At 44.7% G+C, this 18,930-nt stretch overlaps 1 protein-coding gene across 2 annotated transcripts in view; it reads left to right on the forward strand.

The window, feature by feature from the left end:
* Positions 1 to 265: 265 nt before the first annotated feature.
* Positions 266 to 18,930, forward strand: part of LOC119857561 (cytoplasmic dynein 1 heavy chain 1) — a 73,226-nt gene continuing 54,561 nt past the window's right edge. Inside the window, exons 1-9 of one of the 2 annotated variants that reach the window (XM_038406652.2) lie at positions 266 to 554; positions 10,533 to 10,620; positions 10,737 to 10,910; positions 11,131 to 11,386; positions 13,802 to 13,988; positions 14,177 to 14,448; positions 14,556 to 14,783; positions 15,862 to 16,938; positions 17,601 to 17,780. In XM_038406652.2, coding sequence (XP_038262580.1) covers positions 287 to 554; positions 10,533 to 10,620; positions 10,737 to 10,910; positions 11,131 to 11,386; positions 13,802 to 13,988; positions 14,177 to 14,448; positions 14,556 to 14,783; positions 15,862 to 16,938; positions 17,601 to 17,780 — 2,730 coding nt within the window. In that variant the 5' untranslated portion in view covers positions 266 to 286. Of the gene's footprint in view, positions 555 to 5,026; positions 5,060 to 10,532; positions 10,621 to 10,736; positions 10,911 to 11,130; positions 11,387 to 13,801; positions 13,989 to 14,176; positions 14,449 to 14,555; positions 14,784 to 15,861; positions 16,939 to 17,600; positions 17,781 to 18,930 lie in introns of those variants that run through there. The other variant, XM_038406653.1, reaches the window with a different exon arrangement.

Consider the following 18,930-nt stretch of genomic DNA (forward strand, 5'->3'; position numbering starts at 1 on the left):
GCCTTTCTTGTCAGGTTTGTGACCTCAGTGAATGTCAGCTCCCAGGATGCTCTGGATCACAGAGTCGCCCCCCCATTCAAATTTCCATGCTGGGATTTGTAGTCATTCTCTTCAGCTCTATCTTGCGCATCTGGGCTGTGCGGACTACACTTCCCAGGCCGCCCTGCGGTGGGGGCGGGGGCGGGAGGTGATTACAGTACGGTGTGCTGGGTGCGGCTGGCTCAGTAGTACCAGGCGGTGGCTCAGCAGCAGAAGCAGCCTCTGAATTGTGTCTGGCTGTCTCAGTATGTCGGACGGGGCCAGCGGGGGCCCCAGCGGGGGTGGCGAGGATGGCGGCCTAGAGGTGCCGGGCTCGGCGGTGCAGAATGTGGCCGATGTCTCGGTGCTGCAGAAGCACCTGCGCAAGCTGGTGCCGCTGCTGCTGGAGGACGGCGGGGAGGCCCCAGCCGCGCTAGAGATGGCGATGGAGGAGAAGGGCACCCTGGAGCAGATGCGCAAGTTCCTCTCCGACCCGCAGGTGCACACCATGCTGGTGGAGCGCTCCACGCTCAAGGGTGAGAGCCGGGCCGGGCACCGAGCCGCTGCGGCGGGGAGAGCTGGGTGGGGCAGCTGCCGGGCAGGGGGAAGTAGCAGGGCTGGATTAACCTTTTGTGGGCCTGCTGCCAAACATTTCTGTGGGCCCCCATAGGGGCAAAAGAGCATGGCTTGGGGAGGTTGGTCCCCAGAGCAAGGGACAATGGGGCATAGCATGGTGGGCCAGCCCCGCTCCACCCAGCCCAGTGCAAGGGCACTGGATACAAACCGGCAGTTGCCAGATGCACACTGGCGTACCCAGCCCTGTGCTGCCAGCATGCCCCTTCCCCTCAGGAGTGGGCCTATGCCATGCCACACAGCCTCCGATTCCCTATGCCCAGTATCCCCCAGAACTGCTATGCCCAGGAGCACCCCCCCACAGACCCTCCACCACATATGCACAGCAGCCTGCACACCACCACTCCTGCCCCGCACCACCCCACACAGTTGCACCACTACTGCCCAATGCACTTCCCCACAGCCCACCACCACAACTACACAGCACCTCACTCAGACCCCCCACTGCCCGTATCCCAAGACACAGACCTCCCCCACTGGCCCCCCAAGAGATCCCCCCCACTGGCCAGCAGCCCTCCCCCCACACCTCCAGAAACCCACTCCCTCACACCCTGCCCCCTGGCCACTCGACCTTGCTGGAAGGTGACTGCATCTGCAGGCTGAGCTGGCAGCGTGGCCGGGGCCAGTCCAGTGCCAGGGTGGGGAATCACTCTGGCCTCTCGGGAGTGGCATGATTAGCCAGGCCAGGGTCTGCCCCCGCCCTCGCTACACTCCCTCCGGACCCATTTGCCTGGAGATAGGGTCATCATATGTCCCTGTTTGGCCAGGACTGTTCCCTTTTTAAGCTCTGTCCCGGCCATCCCGACTTTTTTTGACAAAAACGGGCATTTATCCCATTTGCTCTTGCCAACTGATCAGTTGGCAAGAGCAAATGCCCAGTTTGCCAAAAAAGTCCTGTGCACCCCCCCTCGCTGGGCATGGAGGAACATGTGTTTGGGGGGTGGCGACGCAAGGTGTCAGGCAACAGGGCTTTGGGGGTCAGCCCCAGCCCCAGCCAGAATGGAGCTTGGCGGGGTTAGGGGCCAGCCCTAGCTCCTGGTGGCGGTGTGGGGAGGGTGTCAGCTCCTAGCAGTGGTGCGGGGAGCTGGGGTGAAGGAGGGGTCAGCCCCTATCCTGGTAGTGGCATACAGAGCTCGGAGGGGGGGGTCAGCCCCTGGCTGCGGCATGGGGAGCTATGGTGGAGGGGTCAGCCCCAGAGGCGGATTTAGAGCTAGTGGGGCCCAGTGCTCAGCTTCATTTTTGGGGCCCCTCCTTGGGACCCAGCCAAGAAAAAGAACATTCTCTCTGATCTCCCCCTGCCCCCATTTTTCATTCTTTTTTTCTTCATCCTTCTCTTGTAAATAAATGAAAATAAAGTGAGGTACCTTGATTGTTCTTGTAGTCTAACTTATTTTTCCACAGACCACTTGAAAATCACTGGGGGTCTCGGCAGACCACTTAATGATCTTTCCAAATATTGTTTGTACTGTTAGCTAATGATTGTGAAGTGCTTGGGATAAGAGTGCTTTATTAAAAAAATGTAAAAAAAATTGGGGTGCGGGTTCTGGCCAGGACTTAGGGTGCAGGAGGGGGTCAGGGCTGGGGGTGCAGGGTCTGGGAGGGAGTTAGGATGCAGGAGCAGGCTGGGGGTTGGCGTGCAGGGTCTGGCCAGGAGTTAGGGTGAGGAAGGGGGCTCAGGATTGGAGTGTTGAGCGCTTACCTGGGGCAGCTCCCATTTGGTGCGAGGGGTGCAGGTGGGAATGTGGGGGGGCAGGTGCAGGAGTCAGGGAGGGCAGGGGGCTGGGTGTGTGTGAGGGGGTGCAGGAGTCAGGGCTGGGTGTGTGTGAAGGGGTGCAGGAGTCAGGGAGGGCAGGGGGCTGGGTGTGTGCGAGGGGGTGCAGGAGTCAGGGCTGGGTGTGTGTGAGGGGGGATGCAGGAGTCAGGGAGGGCAGGGGGCTGGGTGTGTGCAAGGGGGTGCAGGAGTCAGGGCTGGGTGTGTGTGAGGAGGTGCAGAAGTCAGGGAGGGCAGGGGGCTGGGTGTGTGTGAGGGGGGTACAGGAGTCAGGGAGGGCACGGGGCTGGGGGTCTGTGAGGGGGTGCAGGAGTGAGGGCTGGAGGTGTAGGGTCTGGGAGGAAGCTAGGGTGCAGGAGTGAGCTGGGGGTTGGGGTGCAGGATCTGGCCAGGAGTTAGGATGCAGGAGGGGCTCAGGGTTGGTGCAGGGGGTTGGGGTGTGGAGCACTTACCTGGGGCAGCTCCTGTTTGGTGCAAGGGGTGCAGGTGGGAATGTGTGTGTGGGGTGCAGGAGCTCCCATTTGGTGCTTGGGGTGGGGATATGGGGGTGCAGGAGTCAGGGTATGGGGTGTGGGGGTCTGGGTATGTGTGGGGGTGCAGGGGTCAGGGCAGGGAGCTCGGGGTATAGACTGGGGTCGTGGGGGTGCTTCCAGCCCCCCGCCCTGAGCAGCTCACAGCAGGGGCTGGAGGGGGTATTTGTAGGGGGAGTGCAGGGGCTCTACCCTGCCCCGATTCCCCCCTTCCCCAAGGCCCCATTCCTGCCTCTTCTCCAGCTCTTCCCCTTAGTGTATTGCAGCCCACTCCTCCCCCTCCGTCTGGACGTGCTGGCAAACAGCTGTTTGGTGGTGCCATGGTAAACCCAGTACTGGGAGGAGGGGGTTGGGTTGGGCGCAGCCTCCCTTCGCTGCAGATGGTAGCTTCCAAGCTGGCGGCACTTGCTGCTTTGTGCGCCATGGTGACCTTTGTTCCCCCGCTCCCTGTGACAGGGCTCGGCGGGTCTGTGACTCCCCCCATATACACATACACGCAGTGGTGGTAGATCTGTGATCCCCCTGTATCCCCACCCTGTCCCCCAGGAAAGATGCTGACCCCACATGCATGGTGTAGTGTACCCTGTAACTCCGTATTGCAACAGGAAGAGGGGAGACAGCCCCATTAACAGTTACCTAACTGATTCCCCCCACGGGGTGGAACTGGCTCCTCCTGTATTGGAATAGAGAGAAGAAGAGATGCTGTGACCCACAAATAACACCCCTGTCCATTCCCACAGGAAGGGAATGTACCATAGCCTTGGTCCTGAAAGCTAACTCAAAACCTATACAGAGGGGCTACTAACATATCTTTTCTGTGGGAAGAAAAAATAGCCAGAAACTGGTACTTCAGTTTTAAATGACCAAGATCAAGAAAATAACATTGGTCTTTGAAAAAAGACATTTATGGACAATACCTTATATGAACTTTGGCTGAAATCAAAGTCGAGGTGATAAAACATTCCCTTGAGCTATGCATTTATTGTTTTGTCAATTTTCTTTCTTGGCTTTGCAGCACTGGAGTGCTTGGAAGCCTTGAACTTGGACCTCCTTCACAACAGCATCTGACTTTATTGCTGTGTTGTGTCACGTATCACCCCAAAGCTCATTATAAAGTAATATGTAGATGCTGGCTCAAAGGTCTTATGTAGGTAAATACAACAGCCGTTGTGCCTTCACATAGACTTCCCTGTTGGTACCTGACTTGAAAAGATAAGGGCATGATGTTAGGATTTTTTCTTTGGTCAATTTGAGAAGTATCAAAGGATCGTTAGTTTCTATGTGGCTAGTTCACAGATGCAGGCAGAAGGAATCTCCCAATGATTTCATCTGAAGGACTGCACCTGCCCCAGTGTTGCAAAGTACTGCAGTGCAGTATAAACAGTGGGTATGAGCCAGTGCTGTTGGATGTGTGATGTTATGGCCTAGAGCAAGAACGCTTAGCAACTGAGCTATATTAACACCAGTAACATTCAGTTAAAATGGAATAAATGTTTCAAAACCTGGCTTGTGTACTTTTCTATGTAAGCAGCCGTGTTAGTCTGTATTTGCAAAAAGAAAAGGAGTACTTGTGGCACCTTCGAGACTAACAAATTTATTTGAGCATAAGCTTTCGTGAGCTACAGCTCACTTCATCTGATGCATTCAATGGAATTCATCCAATGAAGTGAGCTGTAGCTCACGAAAGCTTATGCTCAAATAAATGTGTTAGTCTCTAAGGTGCCACAAGTACTCCTTTTCTTTTTTCTATGTAAGGTATTTACATTGTTACCCCCCCCCCCCGTATAGTATCTAGTAACTTTTTATGGGTGAATTGCTCATAGGGAGGGAAAAAAACTACATTAGTTTCAGATATGGTGTCATAAATATAAAGGGAAGGGCAAATACCTTTAAATCCCTCCTGGCCAGAGGAAAAACCCTTTCACCTGTAAAGGGTTAAGAAGCTAAGACAACCTCGCTGGCACCTGACCAAAATGACCAATAAGGAGACAAGATACTTTCAAAGCTGGAGGGGGGAAGGGAGAAACAAAGGGTTCTCTCAGTCTGTGTGGTTTTTTTTTTTTTTCCGGGAACAGAGCAGAAATGCAGGTCAGAACTCCTGTAAAAAGTAAGTAAGCAATCTAGTTAGATATGCGTTAGATTCTGTTTTGTTTAAATGGCTGATAAAATAAGTTGTGCTGAATGGAATGTATATTCCTGTTTTTGTGTCTTTTTGTAACTTAAGGTTTAGCCTAGAGAGATTCTCTATGTTTTGAATCTGATTACCCTGTAAGGTATTTAACATCCTGATTTTACAGAGGTGATTCTTTTACTTTTTCTTTAATTAAAATTCTTCTTTTAAGAACCTGATTGCTTTCTCATTGTTCTTAAGATCCAAGGGTTTGGGTTTGTGTTCACCTATGCAAATTGGTGAGGATTTTTATCAAGCCTTCCCCAGGAAAGGGAGTGTAGGGCTTGGGGGGATTTTGGGGGGAAAGACATTTCCAAGTGGGCTCTTTCCCTGTTATATTTGTTAAACACTTGGTAGTGGCAGCAATAAAGTCCAGGGACAAAAGATAACATAGTTCATACCTTGGGGAAGTTTTAACCAAAGCTGGTAGAAATAAGCTTAGGGGGATTTTCATGCAGGTCCCCACATCTGTACCCTAGAGTTCAGAGCGGGGAAGGAACCTTGACATATGGGGATGTAATAACAGATATCAAATCCTTGACAGTTAGTTAGGTGGTCTGGTATGTCAAACCCCCACTCAAAGCTTTTTTGCAATAGTTTGGGTGGAAAAGTGGGGTGAGAGTAGGAAGTCAAAGTCCTTAAACTCAAACACAAAATAAGTCAAATGTGCTCTAACTCCAGTTGCCCCATTTATGAGACACATAGTATGTCTACACTATAATGCAATCTGCGGCACAGTCTCAGAACCCAAGTCATTTGGCTTGGGTTGCTGGACTAAAAATAGCTGTGTAAATGTTCATCTCAGGCAGGAGACCGGACTCTGGGACCCATGCCCCGCACAAGGCCTGTGCTCTAACATCTACACTGCAATTTTTAGCCCCCTCAGCCCAAGCCCCACAAGTCTGAATCAGCTGATGGGCACCAGCCACAGCTGCTCAGTGAGTTATTTTATTGCAGTGTAGATGTACCCCTGGTGCACTTGGTCCCCAGTCTACCCCAGCATGTTCAAATATTGCAGGCAGACTATTTTTACTGTACACATCATGTTATGTGTAAGAGAAAGTGCTCTGACAGCAATTTGCGAACATTTTGGTATTACTCATTCCTTTCTATGATGCATACATTTCCTTACTCCTGAGAGGATAAATCTTTTTGAGGACATTGCTCTACCTAAATTTCACCCAACAAATGTGCCTTGGGCCAAATGCCAAGAGGCTGATTCTGCAAACCCTGGTAAAACAAATTGCCATTTCATGATACTTCTAGCCGTAGTAAGTTAATTGGATGTTAAATTCAGCACCACGAAACCTTGAATGGGCAAAATAGCTCATTTTAACTTCCTGGGTTTTATTTAACACAGTAAAAAGAGCAAATGATTCCAGCAGTTGTATAACTGTAAACTGTTCCAAAAGAATGCTTATGACATTCTTGCTTTATGTAATTATTGGACCCCAGCCTTGCCTGCAGTAGGGAAACTCTCTCGCCATTTCCCACTGTTGCTAATGTTCAGCTGAAGCAATTCTAGAAGTTCTACTTCATGCTAAGTGTAGACAGTATTAACTGGCCAGACCTTTTTAAGCACCATGGTGAACACCTCCAAATCCAAACAACGTAGTGCTTAAAACAGTATGTGGGCTGCCCAAGTAAGGGAGTGAACACTAGTATACCTGAATTGGTGTTAATGTCAATGAGGGAATCTTTTTAGAAAACTTCCAGGGCCTCTGTGACTAGCCTGGGGTGATTCTTAACCATTGCCTTGATAAAGTCACAGTCCGAAGTGTGTTCATGTTGCACATAACATGGTCAGATGTTATACTGGCATACCCAAGTGCTAGGTTAGTTTACTTCAGACTAATGACTTTAACATGTAAACATTAATGTTAGTAGTAGTCTCCTTCTAATAGCTTGTGACAATTGGCAAGTGTCTATGACTTGAGTAATGGTACCTCTTTCATGAGAGACTATGAGCACACATGTTGTACAGTAAGGGAAACTTATGCAACTGTTTCAGAATAACTGACTCAAATGCACTATTGCGTGCTGGTCTTATATGTGTTCATGTTTCCTATCTTGGTAAGTCATTATATAAACCAGCAGCTGTCTTTTGATTTTGAGCTCTCAATCCACTCTCTACTTACACCTCTCCCTTTGCTACCCTTTACATCACCACACTATCCAGTCCAGCCTCTTCCTGGATGCCCTAGGAAAATATTTGCATTACTTGCAATAAAATTTCTGAGCTGGTTTGTAATAACTAGTGTGTGAAGCTTTGACTGCCATGTTCCCTTGTCACCCAAACACCTCTCAAGAGAAACAACAGGCTGAGGGACCTCTTCTTTGCCATCATTTCAAAGGAACTTTCGACCTCTGCTCCAAGCCATTGAAAAACCACTAGTAGGCTACCGGCAAACTTGTTTGGCCCTGTTCCCCCAACCTCCATCCCCTAAAAAAACAAATCTCAAACAGGATTAGTTCAGCAGGATTAGTTTTTCTTCACTAGCAGAAGAATCTCTTTAAGGAAGGGCAGAGGAGTCAAATAGCAAGCTATTCCTCTGGAGCTTTTTTTATTATTTTTTTTTTTATTGGAGCTTGATCCATCTGTTCGTTCACTTCAGGCTTGCAACTAGTCATGTTGTGCATATGGGTGTTTGTATAAGCATTTTGGGATAGCATTAGGCTTGTAAACACCAAAAGTGAAATATCTTTTTTCATGGGGAGAGCATGTCTCTGAAATTTTTGGAGTGTCTGGATCAGGAATCAGAGTAGCAGCCATGTTAGTCTGTATCCGTAAAAAGAAAAGGAGTATTTGTGGCACCTTAGAGACTAACAAATTTATTAGAGCATAAGCTTTCATGAGCTACAGCTCACTTGCATCCGATGAAGTGAGCTGTAGCTCAGAAAGCTTATGCTCTAATAAATGTGTTCATCTCTAAGGTGCCACAAGTACTCCTTTTCTTTTTATGGATCAGGAATAGGTTTGATCTTTTGGAGTCTGCAAAGGACTGTTGTTCCCTCAGGGTATGTCTATACTACAGTAAGTAGACACCTGCACCTGGCCTGTGCCAGCTGATGGTGGCTAACGGGCTATCTAGACATTCTGGCTCCAGCCTGCGAGGTGGGAGGTCCCAGAGCTCAGTCTACCCAAGCCTGTCTGCACCGCAATTAAACAGCCCCTTCACTCAGGCACAGGAGCTTTGGGTGATTTTTAATTGTAGTGTAGACATACCCTCAGATCCTTTCTTTGTATAGAGCAGGGGAGGCCAACCTGAGCCTAAGAAGGAGCCAGAATTTACCAATGTACATTGCCAAAGAGCCACAGTAATATATCAGCAGTCCCCGCAACCTCCCCCCGCCATCAGCTTCTTCCCGCTCCCAGCGCCTCCTGCCCACCAGCAGCCCCACTGATCAACACCTCCCTCTCCCTCCCTGCACCTCTGGATCAGCTGTTTCGTGGCGTGCAGGAGGCTCGGAGGGGGGAGTGGGAGGAGCAAGGGCAGGGCAGCCTCAGGGGATGGGGCAGGAAGGGGTGGAGTATGGGCAGGGCCTGTGGCAGAGCCAGGGGTTGAGCAGTGAGCACCCCTCAGCACATTGGCAAGTTGGCGCCTGTAGCTCCAGCCCCAGAATTGGTGCCTATACAAGGAGCCACATATTAACTTCTGAGGAGCCTCATGTGGCTCCGGAGCCACAGGTTGGCCACCCCTGGAAAAGAGGAACCAGACAAAGGTGCACCTCTATATGGGGAGAGCAGTCTTGCTAAAATTCTAAATCTTGTTTTAAATACTTCATCAAAAAGGAATCTGTTCTACACTAATAGCCTAAACAACAACTTTTAAAATACCACATTCTAGAAAAGGTTTTGTTAATATTTTTAAAACTGATCCACCTGACTTTTATGGACACTCTTGGTCAGCTTCAGCCACTAAAAATTAATAGCCTGACCACTCATATGTTGAGTTTTTAAAAGATGATTAAAACATTCTGAAAAAGTGTGCTGGAAATATAGTACTGATAAGCTCACTAGAGCTGTGCTTTCTGTCAGCATCACCTGGGGTAATAGAACTTACTTCTATTAGAAGTAGTATTCTAATGGAAATATGCTGCTGGATTATCAGAGCTTTTACACAACTAATACAGTAGGAAGGAGGTTGAATACCTTTAAGTGCAATGGGTAGAGTTCTAGCGCTCGTGCTTTTTATAAAGTTAAAATGTTAGTGTTGACTTTTCTGCTGTGACTTGAAAAAAGCACCAAGTGCTGACTACTATCAACTCTCAGAAGAAGAGCCAGACTTCAGATCATGAAGATTCACCAGTTAATCTTCTCAAACATAAATAGTATGCTGTTAAGTAGTTGGTTTCATCTGGACATCAGGGGCATCTACCACAATGGGCTACTACTAGTCCATGGGCTTTAGGTGCTCAGTAATACAAAATAAAACTCTCTGGTAGTTTATCTTTTGGAGGCATTGGGTGAACAGGAGAGTAATGCTCCTGTTCTTTTTCTCACATGGGCATGTCTTCCTCAGATGGAGATAGCTTTGTACTGCATTGCAGTGGTTTCACTGCAGAAGTGCCAGCATGCCCAGCGCTTACATCACTTTGTGACTCACTAGCTAAATTAGAGAAACAGTCATTTTCTCTTACACTTTGTACTTTTAATTTTCTCTTTTTGTTAATATAATTTGAAGTCTTTGAAAAATATGAAGGCAAGTTATGAAAAGGAACTAAACTGACGATCTTGTGACATGTTTTCTTTCAGGATTTTAAGTATACTGAGATAACAAAACTTTGTGTAGTTTTAACAAGCCATAACTCAGTCTTTGTATTGTGGGGAAACACTGCAATTCTATCTCTTGAAATCAGCATGTAAGGAGTTGGCTTGTAATTTTCTTTCACTACAGAAATTCATACAGGAGGCAGCCTAGAAAAAAGGGGAGCAGTAGTGGTCCTGAAGTAACTAATAGCTTGTAATAAATCCATAAAAACCTCTGTCTTGAGGAGTCATGTGTTTCTGAGTTCTAAGTCATGGTTTAGTACAAATGAAAATATATTTTGGTATGTTCTGTCCAACTCTGCTGACAACAAATGAAATCATTCTGGGTATGATTTTAATTTAGTTGCCTTGGAAATGCTGATTAAAAATCAGACTGACTGTACAATTCTCAAGCTAAGTAACAAGGCTTCACCAGTTTTTATCTTATCTGGTTATTATAGATAGTATCTCAAACCCTAAAAATATAACTTGAGCTGTATGGCACACGGTACTCTGTGTGAAGTTGCAAACCTAGATGAGAGGTGGGTATGAATGAGCTCCTGCACGAGTAGGTGTTCAGTGGATGGGGTGGAGAGGGATGGGTTCATAGGCTTTCAAGTGTGTGTTAGAGGTTTTTAATATGTCACACTCTGTTTGCAGAGGATGTGGGTGATGAAGGAGAAGAGGAAAAAGAGTTCATATCCTATAGCATTAATACTGACATTCATTATGGGCTAAAGTCAAACAGGTGAGTGCAGTCTGATATACACCTCCTAATCTTGTGTTATAGTAGAGCTACTGTAATTTACTGTATTCTGGAATTAAATGTCTTATGGTTAACTAACTTTTTTCTTTGCTCCGCAGTTTGGCATTCATTAAGCGTACACCAGTGATCGATGCTGACAAACCAGTGTCCTCCCAACTGAGAGTGCTTACTCTTAGTGAAGATTCTCCTTATGAAACATTACATTCTTTCATTAGCAATGCTGTTGCTCCCTTTTTTAAGTCCTATATCAGAGAAGCTGGCAGAGCAGACAGGTAATTCTGTTAAATGCAAATAATAAATTGTCAGTACTAATGAAAAATGGATCAAAAAGAATGTGGGGTGAGGTAAATAGGACTTGAAACAGCTCATTTCCTGTTAAAATTAACTTAAAGCTGTTGGGGATGTAATTCAAGTTACATGAACACACGTGCATGCTATTTATGTATGCCTTTTGGTCTAGCTTTTTCATTTGATAATGTTTTTTTCCCCCAGGGATGGTGACAAAATGGCTCCATCAGTTGAGAAAAAAATTGCAGAACTTGAAATGGGACTGCTGCACTTGCAGCAGAATATTGAAATTCCAGAGATCAGTTTGCCAATTCATCCAATTATTACTAATGTTGCTAAGCAATGTTACGAGCATGGAGAAAAGCCAAAGGTTACTGACTTTGGTGACAAGGTTGAGGACCCAACTTTTCTCAACCAGCTACAGTCTGGAGTTAACCGATGGATTAGAGAAATACAGAAGGTAAAATTGCAGAACCAAATGCCAGACTACACAGTAGAAACTCCTGTGTCATTCTTTAAGGGTGTGAAAGCCTCCTCTTTTGCTGTTGGCCTCTTAACTGTGTTGTAAAATCTTACTCCATGCAGGAAACTCTAAACATAGGGTCAGATTCTCAGCCAGTGTAAATTGAGCTACACTAGTGTACAGTTGAGAACCTGGCTCATGTTCTGTGCCTTCAAGTAAATTGTTACTAATAAAATGCTGGCTAATTTTGCATCTTTCTATTCAGATAGTAAAAAATGACTGAAATTTAAAGAAACATTTAAAGGGACTGGTGCAGAAGGTTGGTACTGAGTAGAGCAGGTCTGGGGAAATGTTTGTTGTTACTAGTATGTATAGAAGTTCTGCCTCACAGTGGCTCCCATGCTTTGCTTTGGTGAGGGTCAGTTTACTTTGCATTGCCATAGTGTTTCTCCCCCAGTAACTCAACTCTGCTCCAAGTAAAGTTCTGAACCCATTGCGAAAGACTAACAGTATCATGAATGATCTTCACTGAATTAAGTTAAACCTTATTGAGGTAGTTTTAACATTTTTGGAGTTCATCGTATTAAAAATGCAAATGTACTATAGTGAGATTACTTGGGACTTCTTTAGCAGGAAGCCAAGATTAATTCAATCTCTGGAAGAGATTGGGGACTCAGTAAGCAAGTCCTTCCAAGCCTTCCCTGAGGACCAGGGCCCTCCATGAACCCGTGGTCCTGTCCACTAGCTGGATCAGGAAGTCGTCCTGAATCAGTTTGAACTCATGCTATTCATCCATTCTCATAAGCTTTTTAGCACTTTATTTTGAAATAGTTTCTTTCTGGGGATTTTTTCTTTAAGAATGAAATTGGCTTGCTTAGACCTGTGTGGTACTATGTGTTGATGATCACTCTGTTATCAGTCTGTGAAGAGAAAGCAAGCAGGTATCCTTGGCAACCTGTCTGTGCTGGGAAATAAACAGTGAAGGCAGGGAACTAGGCAGCCTGGGACTACCTGAGTTAAAAGGGGGAGAGATGTGGATCTCCAAACAAGAGAGGCAACAGCAGGGGACCTAAGACCTGGGAGTAAGAGTCCTTGCTGGCCCAGTGAGGGGGAAGTACAGATGCAGATGCCCTGAACGGACATCCCAAATAAATGTACTTAAGCATGAATTAATCAGTTTTATGCCCAACCCAGCCACTCGGTAGGCCTCCTCTGGGGTACTTAGTAAGGCCTTGGCTTCCCAGCAAGGCCCCTTCTGGCAGTCCCCTCCTTTCTGTGAAAAGCAGGAGGGCTTCCAGCATCTCTGCTCTTCCCTCCGACAGGAGAAGCAGCATCTGTGCATTGCTGTGTTTCACGTCTCTTCCCCTTCTCTTTCAGGAGTAATGATGCACCACTCTTCCTCCAAAGGAGCCACTGACTCTCTTGCCTGAGTTGGCTCACTTCTCTGGGCATAATATCTAGCTTCCAAAGAGCAGTGGGGGGTTTTCAAGTTGTGGTGAAGATAAATTTTGAAGAGGCTACTATACAGTGACACTTAGTTAACTTGAAATATCTATGTCAAGTCTTGAATTTTTACTTCTAGAAATAATTTGTGGATGGATGTTATAATTGAGACAAACATAAGCAAAGCTGGCTGGTCTACTTAATGTATTGCAAACTTATACCTTAAGATTTCATAGGATGCATGCATACCACTTGCTGCAACACACACAGGCATAATCTAAATAAGGATAAAATATTGGCTTTTTACTTTCTCATGACCAAATTCTCAGGGTTCCTACATGGGTACACTGAGGCAAAGGATGAGGCCACAGCTTCTTTCTTTCATTTTATTGCCAGCTCCTGCAATCGTTGGACTCTGGGACTGATTTAGTACACTGAGCAGGATCCCAACGAGCATGGCTTATGTTGGGGCTTTAGTCAGTGCCCTTCTGCGTAACTCATGGTGACTAAAACCAAATGAAGATAGGGTACCAACTATGCTTGTTTTTTTTAAGCAACCACAACTCCTATGTCTAAATGAGTTCAGTCTACCCCAGGTACATATGGGGTCAGGTCCACTCGGTGGCGGCAACAACAGCTTTGCACCTTCTCCAGTGTACCTCCAGAAGCCTAAAGAAATATGTTTGCTCACCTGTGAAAACACTTTAATTTGGCTCTTCTTTTATCCTAGGAACATTTTTTAACTTACACCTTTTGTGTAAAGCTACTGCATGCAATGTCCACTATTACAGTTATTGGTGAATTGCTTGCAGTGTGCTAGTGTAGACTAGATCTTTCCATTTTGGCATGATGAACTATTAAAGTTGTGTGGAGGCAGTTAATTGTTTTAGGTAGGTTTGCACTTCAATTAATAAACAGTTAGACAACAAAAGCGTGTCACTTTCTTCAACATTTCGTTTATGTCTTAAGGTGACCAAACTGGATCGAGATCCTGCGTCAGGCACGGCTTTACAGGAAATTAGTTTCTGGCTGAACTTGGAACGTGCTCTGTACCGCATTCAGGAGAAGCGTGAAAGCCCAGAAGTCCTCCTGACGCTAGATATCTTGAAACATGGCAAACGTTTTCATGCTACTGTCAGCTTTGACACGGATACAGGTAAGAAATTACAATGTGCTGTAACTTCATGAGCAGTTTCCGTGGAAGTTTAGCTCTTGTGATATAGTTACACAAGTTAACCATCAAAATTATAATCAAAAAGCTTCACCTTATATGAAGTGAAAAGTATTGTCTTGAAACTGACACAATGAGGTCAATAAAATTTAACTCTCTTGTATTGTATTTAGGTCTAAAACAGGCACTGGAAACTGTAAATGACTACAATCCACTGATGAAAGACTTTCCTTTGAATGACTTGTTGTCTGCTACTGAACTGGACAAAATAAGACAGGCACTTGTGGCAATATTCACCCATCTGAGAAAAATCAGAAATACAAAGTACCCCATTCAAAGGGCACTGCGTCTAGTGGAAGCCATTTCAAGAGACCTGAGTTCTCAGCTACTGAAAGTATTGGGAACCAGAAAACTGATGCATGTTGCCTATGAAGAGTTTGAAAAGGTATGTCTAGGGTGTCAAATATGGTAATAGCTAACGTAACACACTGAATGTAACTATGAGAGCATGTCATTTGAGAGTCAAACAAGTTTACGTTCTTAAACTTTCAGGTTATGGTTGCATGTTTTGAAGTCTTCCAAACTTGGGATGATGAATATGAGAAATTGCAAGTGTTACTGAGAGACATTGTGAAGAGAAAGAGAGAAGAGAATCTGAAGATGGTGTGGCGTATCAATCCTGCTCACAGGAAACTGCAGGCTCGTCTTGATCAAATGAGGAAGTTCAGGCGCCAGCATGAGCAGCTGAGAGCAGTGATTGTGAGAGTCTTAAGACCTCAGGTAGTCTTCCACTCCTTTCTAATTGGGGTAACTGCCTATACATCTGGTAAAGATATAGCAGTTTCCCATCTCTTGATGAAAGGCTACATGGAGACACAAGCCAGTCACATTAAAATGTATTAACTCACAAAAGCAAAATTACTTGTGTTCCCCTGCAAACAGCTGACTAAAGGAACCACAGGTGCAAAACATAACCAATAGGATTTGAGTAGAATTCTTAGAAGCTTTCTAAATCCACCATGGAAAGAAATATACAATCACTCGCATAGTTGTGAGCTCCTCTGATGGATCTGAAGCAAGTTAAACAGTTATTTCAAAGTTCTGAGATCTGTGACATAGCGGTAAAGACCCATTTTCAGCTACATTAAAAACGTACCAGTACCAATTCAACATGTAACTGATCACTTTTGTGTTCATGCAAACAGCAATGCTTTTTCTCTGTATAATCGCTCTTCAAATGGCAAAGAATCTGGGGATTTATTTTCAGGCCTTGAGGGCATGTTTTTAAATGGTCTTTAGTTTTCCAAAAGGAGCAGTCTTATTAAATTATTCAGTGTTTATACCCTGACAGTAGTGGAAGATATATAATCATTTTCAGTTTGCTTACAGACATTAATGAGAAGAATGGTATTACATTCTTCCACATTTTCTTAATAACAAGGCTAAAGTGTCCATACTTAAATCCATGAATAAAAGCACTCTAATGCTGGCTTGTTTTTCCATGTGATTGGAAAAAATGGATACTGCATACAATAACTTGCTTTAAGTTTAGATCGCTTGATTTTGAATCTGGCAAATAACTACAGCACAAGTTTAAAGTGGAGAATCTCTCATTATTGCTAAATAGTGTGCAGCAGAAGAGACACTCTCCTCATCTTATTTGCAGATTAATACCCTTCAGAAACCAAATTAGCACCCTTAAGTTCCAAAGGGTTTAGTCAACTGTAAGTAGAGTGCAAAAAATTAATTGCATGTGTCTTTTTACAGTGTGTACATAAAATGCTTAACTCTTAACATGTGTGAGACACAGAAACCATTAGATCAGTGAGTCTTTACTGAACTCTGTGACTTTATGCAGGTCACTGCTGTTGCCCAGCAGAATCAAGGAGATGTACCTGAACCCCAGGATATGAAGGTAGCAGAAGTCCTTTTTGATGCTGCGGACGCTAATGCCATTGAAGAAGTGAATCTTGCTTATGAGAATGTTAAAGAAGTAGATGGCTTAGATGTTTCCAAAGAAGGTACAGAAGCCTGGGAGGCAGCAATGAAACGGTATGATGAAAGAATTGATAGGGTTGAAACAAGAATAACTGCTCGTCTACGAGACCAGCTTGGCACAGCAAAGAATGCAAATGAAATGTTCAGGATCTTCTCCAGATTCAATGCTCTGTTTGTCAGACCTCACATTCGGGGTGCTATTCGTGAATATCAAACACAATTGATCCAGCGTGTAAAAGATGATATTGAGTCTCTTCATGACAAATTCAAGGTACAATACCCACAAAGTCAGGCTTGCAAAATGAGTCATGTTCGTGACTTGCCTCCTGTGTCTGGGTCTATAATCTGGGCCAAACAGATTGATCGACAGCTCACAGCCTACATGAAGCGTGTTGAAGATGTGCTTGGCAAAGGTTGGGAGAACCATGTTGAAGGCCAGAAGCTGAAGCAGGATGGAGACAGCTTCCGTATGAAGCTCAACACTCAAGAAATATTTGATGACTGGGCAAGGAAGGTTCAGCAGCGCAACCTTGGTGTGTGTGGTCGTATCTTCACTATTGAAAGCACTCGTGTTAGAGGTCGAACTGGAAATGTCCTCAAACTAAAGGTCAACTTTCTCCCAGAAATTATTACACTCTCAAAAGAAGTCCGCAACCTTAAGTGGTTTGGATTTCGTGTTCCACTTGCAATTGTCAACAAAGCTCACCAAGCAAACCAGCTCTATCCTTTTGCTATTTCTCTGATTGAAAGTGTCCGTACATATGAACGGACCTGTGAGAAGGTGGAAGAGCGTAACACTATTTCTCTGCTGGTAGCTGGTCTAAAGAAGGAAGTGCAGGCTTTGATTGGAGAAGGAATTGCCCTGGTGTGGGAGTCCTACAAACTTGACCCTTATGTACAACGCCTAGCAGAGACTGTCTTCAGTTTCCAAGAAAAGGTTTGTTCTACTGATTATGTTTTTTTTTCCAAGTGAGACTCTGCACATATTGGTGGCAGTTGAGTTTATCAGCAACCAATATTTTAGTTTTGGATTGTATATTATTCAGGACAACAGGTGTCTTCCTCTTGGAAAATCTTACTGTATGCAACTATTGCTTAGATTCCACAATGTCTTACAGTATTGAAGTCGCTGAATAGAGAAACAATTGACAAGATGTATGCTCTCAGATTATTACCTGGTAATGTGGCAAATGTTCTCTTTGGGGGGGTGGTAGAGAAACCGTATCTTATTAAAAAATGCTAATTTAGTGAAGTAGCTACTGAACCTTTTTAGTTGGTGATTATAACATGAACACGTTTTGTATTAATAATGCCTTGTATTCTAGTATAGCATCAGTTTCCTTTTTAAAAACCTGCATGCATGTTTCTCAGTATTTCCCTTTTAGATTCAAAATTTTTGTGCTAATTTAGTCAAATTCTGACTTCTCTATTATCAGGCAAGTTCCCAGAGTCTTCAGTAAGTTTCAGTGAATGAAAAGAGTAATGACTCATCCCCCTTTTCAAGAATGGATGTAGCTCTTTTTGTGAGGGATGTTTTATCACTTCCCTCAACATGGCAGACTGTTATCAGCAAAGTACTAAAATTAAATTTTCCCTTAGGTGGATGATCTGCTCATTATTGAAGAAAAAATAGATCTGGAAGTTCGATCCTTGGAAACCTGCATGTATGATCATAAGACTTTTTCAGAAATCTTGAACAGAGTTCAAAAAGCTGTGGATGACTTGAATCTTCATTCATATTCCAATTTGCCTATCTGGGTCAATAAGTTGGATATGGAGGTAGGTCTTTCACTCAAAGTGAACATAGCCTTCAAAGGTGTTAGGTGGCAAAGTAATTTGTCACTAACAACATGGTCTACCATTCTCAAGTGACCTAGAGTGAGAATTTCCAATCTATTTGCCAGTTGCTTGAAAATATCTACCAAATGCCATTTAGGACATCTGGCAGGCTCTTAGGCAAAAAGTGCTTTGCTCCCAGTGACTGGAATTAATGGATTCCAGGGGAAACTTGCTAGCTGACAGGATAATAGCTAAAGGCTTAATGAATGGTTGAATATGCGTTGACCTGAATTGAATGGCTCAGTTTTAATGGCTCGCCACTGATCGCATCCAACCAGAATATTTATCGGTTCTTATCCAATTCAGACTACAGAGTTATAGAACTCCATTGAGTTCTCGAACGGGAGAGGATTCTCAGGGTGACTGACAAGAAAATGTACACTGAGGACAATACCAAATTGATAAAACCTTTATTGAAATGCAATGAAACTTATAACTGCAAAACAGTAAAAGAATTCCAAAACTCCTGGTGGTAACATTTCTATTATAAGTACCTTAACCTAACCTACTCTCACCCCTCGTTGAGGACACAGTAATAGGAGGTGAAGGACCCGCCTCCCTCCTGGCATGTCTGATTACGCGATGGTGCTGGCTTCCCCAGTGTTTAGGAATGTTGAGTAGTTATACTATAGTGCAGAAGCTGAGCTGATAGCATGATAGCCTAGATAGCATAGGAGAACTGAATGAATCAAAGGAAGAATTTTAGAATAGAGTCAACCAGTGATGAGCTGCCAAAATCTTAACTGGTTCCCTATTAAAAAGTCCTGATTTAAGGGATGTGCCTCAGTATGTATTTTTTGTACCAACAGGGTTACCATACGTCTGTATTTTCCCGGGAGGAATTTTTAAAATTTAAAAATTCCTCCCAGCCGGCTGTTTAGGAATGAAAAAGCCTGACCTGTCCGGGAAAATAGGGATGTATGTTAATCCTGCCTAAAGTTTTGTTTTTAACAAAACAAAACAAAAAAAGGGCCTGAACTAGAAATGAGCTCTGTTTCACATGTGTGGGTCCCCACCACTCCCTGGGGGTGTGCTAGGGTGACTAGATGTCCTGATTTTATAGGGACAGTCCCAATTTTGGGGTCTTTCT

This window comes from Dermochelys coriacea, chromosome 6, assembly GCF_009764565.3.
Source record: "Dermochelys coriacea isolate rDerCor1 chromosome 6, rDerCor1.pri.v4, whole genome shotgun sequence".
Lineage (NCBI taxonomy): Eukaryota > Metazoa > Chordata > Testudines > Dermochelyidae > Dermochelys > Dermochelys coriacea.